Source organism: Primulina tabacum, chromosome 16 (assembly GCF_025594145.1).
Source record: "Primulina tabacum isolate GXHZ01 chromosome 16, ASM2559414v2, whole genome shotgun sequence".
Lineage (NCBI taxonomy): Eukaryota > Viridiplantae > Streptophyta > Magnoliopsida > Lamiales > Gesneriaceae > Primulina > Primulina tabacum.
In genome coordinates, this window is record NC_134565.1 from 9275621 (window position 1) to 9279530 (window position 3910).

At 42.9% G+C, this 3910-nt stretch overlaps 1 protein-coding gene across 1 annotated transcript; it reads left to right on the forward strand.

The window, feature by feature from the left end:
- Positions 1-505: 505 nt before the first annotated feature.
- LOC142528340 (uncharacterized) lies at positions 506-2914 on the forward strand. Its single transcript, XM_075633383.1, has 4 exons — positions 506-593; positions 742-879; positions 1230-1861; positions 2369-2914. The coding sequence occupies exons 1-4, from the start codon at positions 506-508 to the stop codon at positions 2912-2914; spliced, it is 1404 nt and encodes a 467-aa protein (XP_075489498.1).
- Positions 2915-3910: the final 996 nt, after the last annotated feature.

The window sequence follows — 3910 nt, forward strand, 5'->3', positions numbered from 1 at the left end:
AATTGCAAGGAGAAGTCGAACTGAAAATAGAAGAGATCCCAGTAGTATGTGAATTCCCGGATGTTTTTCCAGAAGAACTCCCAGGGACAGTCCCGGACCGCGAAGTCGAGTTTGAAATTAATCTGGTTCCGGGTGCAGCACCAATTTCGAAAGCACCTTACAGGATGGCGCCAGCTGAACTCAAGGAGTTAAAGGAACAACTCCAAGAATTGTTAGACAAAAGCAAGTCCGACCCAGTGTGTCCCCATGGGGAGCTCCAGTACTCTTTGTAAAGAAGAAAGATGGGAGTATGAGATTGTGCATCGACTATAGAGAACTGAACAAGATCACCATCAAGAACAAGTACCCCCTCCCAAGGATTGACGACCTATTTGATCAGCTTAAGGGAGCCGCAGTATTTTCTAAACTGGATCTAAGGACAGGATACCACCAATTGAAGGTCAGGGCGGAAGATATCCCCAAAACAGCCTTTCGGACAAGATATGGGCATTATGAGTTCACAGTGATGCCGTTTGGGTTGACCAACGCGCCTTGCAGCCTTCATGGACCTAATGAACAGAGTCTTCAAGCCATTCCTGGACCAGTTCATAGCGGTATTTATTGACGACATCCTCGTCTATTCTTCTAACGAACATGATCACGAAGAGCATCTCCGCATTGCACTTCAGACTTTGAGAGAGAAGGAACTCTATGCTAAGTTTAAGAAATGTGAGTTCTGGTTAAAGAGTGTATCCTTTTTAGGACACGTAATCTCTGAAGCAGGAGTATCAGTGGATCCCAAGAAAGTCGAGGCAATTACAGAGTGGCCAAAACCTAGGAACGCCACAGACATCAGGAGCTTTCTTGGACTGGCAGGGTATTACAGAAAGTTTGTCAAAGGTTTTTCCTCAATCGCCATACCACTGACTAAACTCACTCAGAAGAATTCCAAGTTCGTCTGGGACGAAGGCTGCGAGAAAATTTTTCAGACATTAAAAGAAAAGCTCGCATCCACGCCAGTACTAATCTTACCCACTGAAGATAAGGAATTCACCATCTACAGCGACGCATCTAAGGAAGGTTTAGGATGCGTACTCATGCAAGAGGAAGAGTAATAGCCTACGCATCAAGGCAGTTGAAACCGCACGAGCAGAACTACCCTACGCATGATCTGGAGCTAGCAGCAGTTGTCTTTGCCTTAAAAATTTGGAGGCACTATCTCTACGGTGTCAAGTGTGAAATTTTCACAGATCACCAGAGTCTCAAGTACCTGTTCACCCAAAAAGAACTGAACATGAGGCAAAGGCGATGGATCGAACTGCTGAAGGATTACGACCTGACTATCAGTTACCATCCGAGTAAAGCGAACAAGGTGGCCGATGCTCTGAGTCGGAAAAGTGAGAGCAAGATTACTCTGGCCTCTCTCTCCGCGAGACCATGTCTGCAAGAGACCGTCAAGTTAAACCAGGATCGAGACCCTGAGCTAAAGAAACCTAAGGGACAAGTTGAAAGCGGGAAGTCTCAAGATCTACAAATTGATGACAAAGGAGTCATGTGGATAAAAGGACGACTGTGTGTACCAGACAGCGATAACTTTCGCCAAGAAATACTGTCAGAAGCACACAAGTCCAAATTTTCAGTCCATCCAGGGAGTACAAAAATGTACAGGGACCATAAGATGAATTTTTGGTGGAATGGAATGAAAAGAGACGTGGCAGAATTTGTCTCTAAATGCCAAGTGTGTCAACAGGTCAAAGCAGAGCACCAACGACCTGGAGGATTATTGCAACCTTTGGAAATACCCGAATGGAAATGGGAGCATATCTCAATGGACTTTGTGATAGGGTTACCAAAGTCGAGGCAAGGTCAAGACGGAATATGGGTAATTGTAGACAGACTTACAAAATCTGCACACTTCCTACCCGTCCGTATGAACTACAATCTGGACAAGTTGGCGACACTATATATGGACAATATTGTACGACTTCATGGAGTACCAGTGAGCATCCTGTCTGACAGAGACCCAAGATTCGTCTCACGTTTTTGGAAGAGCTTTCAGGGGGCCATGGGAACTAAAGTGACTCTTAGTACGGCCTATCACCCACAAACCGATGGCCAAACCGAGAGAACAATTCAAACCCTGGAAGACATGCTGCGAGCCTGCGCCCTAGAATTCAGTAGCAATTGGAGCAATCATCTATCATTGATCGAGTTTGCTTATAATAACAGCTATCACAGCAGTATTGGGATGGCTCCATATGAAGCTCTGTATGGGAGGAAATGCCGATCAACCTTGTGTTGGGATGAAGTGGGAGAAAAAGCAATAGTAGGACCCGAGCTCGTACAGATAACAATAGACAAGGTTACAGTAGTCTGAGAGAAACTCAAGGCAGCTCAAGATCGACAAAAGAGTTGGGCAGATCTGAAAAGAAGGCCAGTGGGATTCAACGTTGGTGAGAAGGCCTACGTAAAAGCGTCACCTATGAAAGGAGTTGTCCGATTCAGTAAAGCTGGGAAGCTAAACCCCCGTTATGTAGGACTCTTTGAGATTTTGGAAAAGGTGGGCACACTAGCATACAGATTGGCCCTGCCACCAAGCATGTCTAGAATTCACAACGTTTTCCACGTGTCCCAACTACGGAAATACATCTCGGACCCAAGCCACATGTTGGAAGCAGAACCGCTCATGATCGAAAGTAACTTGGGAGAAGAGCTGAAGTACGAAAAAGTTCCCATTAGAATCGTGGACACCAAGGACCAAGTACTAAGACGACGAATCATTCCCTACGTCAAGGTACAATGGTCTAACATCACCGAAAGAGAAGCCACGTTGGAGTTAGAAGAAAGGATGAGAAACCAATACCCGTACCTCTTCATAGACCAAGTCAATCCAAGTTTCGAGGACGAAACTTCCCATAAGGAGGGAGGGATGTAAAACCCGAGATTCTGTACAAGCGTGATCATATCAGACTAATATCATATTAATAATTTGATTATGCTAGGATGGTGTAATCTGGGATATTAATATTTAAACCATTCAGAATATAAGATTTGTTTTGAGTTATCTAAGTCGTGTAGATAATTTTATCGTGTGCAGAATTTTGAAGCTCGAAATTAATATGGTATTATTTTCGGTACTTGAACTTTTGGGGTGATTAAATCTATCACGATCCAAGGAATTTATTAAGGAATTTCAAAGATTTAGCATATAAAGGTCTAAGATTTAAGTGGAGATTGAGATACCGGGATAAAAGATCAAGCAAGAGATAATAAAATCCCTAGAATTCGAATTAAACAGTGTTTGTATTTGCAAATTTTGAAATTTAGGGGGGATAAAAGATTTAAATTTCGAACAATGTCACGGATAGATCATGATTTTAGATGAAGACTTGATTCAGAGTTCAAATGCAACTATAACTCTTGATCACGATAGCAGCCAACCCCTATGAATAGGAGGACCCTATAAGCTCAAAAATCACACCTAAATTCTCACACAAATTTCGAAATTTGTGCTCTAGTCTCCTTAGGAATTTTCGAGCACAGCGAAGCCCTACCGCCTCCAGCCAATGAAGTAGGAATTTCGAAGAACCCTAGCTTTTTTCACGTTTTTTTTCAAGAATTTAAGGTAAGTGGGATTGTTTTAAAATATGTTGCGTACGAATTATTTCGTTTTCGAAAGTTTCGGTCGAGCATCGTCCTTCTGTCTCTACGTTTTTTATAAATTTGGTACATTACGTGTTGGCACTGTGAGGATTCACTGAAAATGAGTGGGAATCCCAACATATGGCCCTTCACGGTGGGATAGAACCGTTTTATGGCCTCGCCCCCTTAGATGATTAAAAATTAGGGACTGATATCAGTAAACCATAGAAGGTGAAAGAATCACAGTGCTGTTATGATATGAATATGATGATATGTTATGAAAAGCATG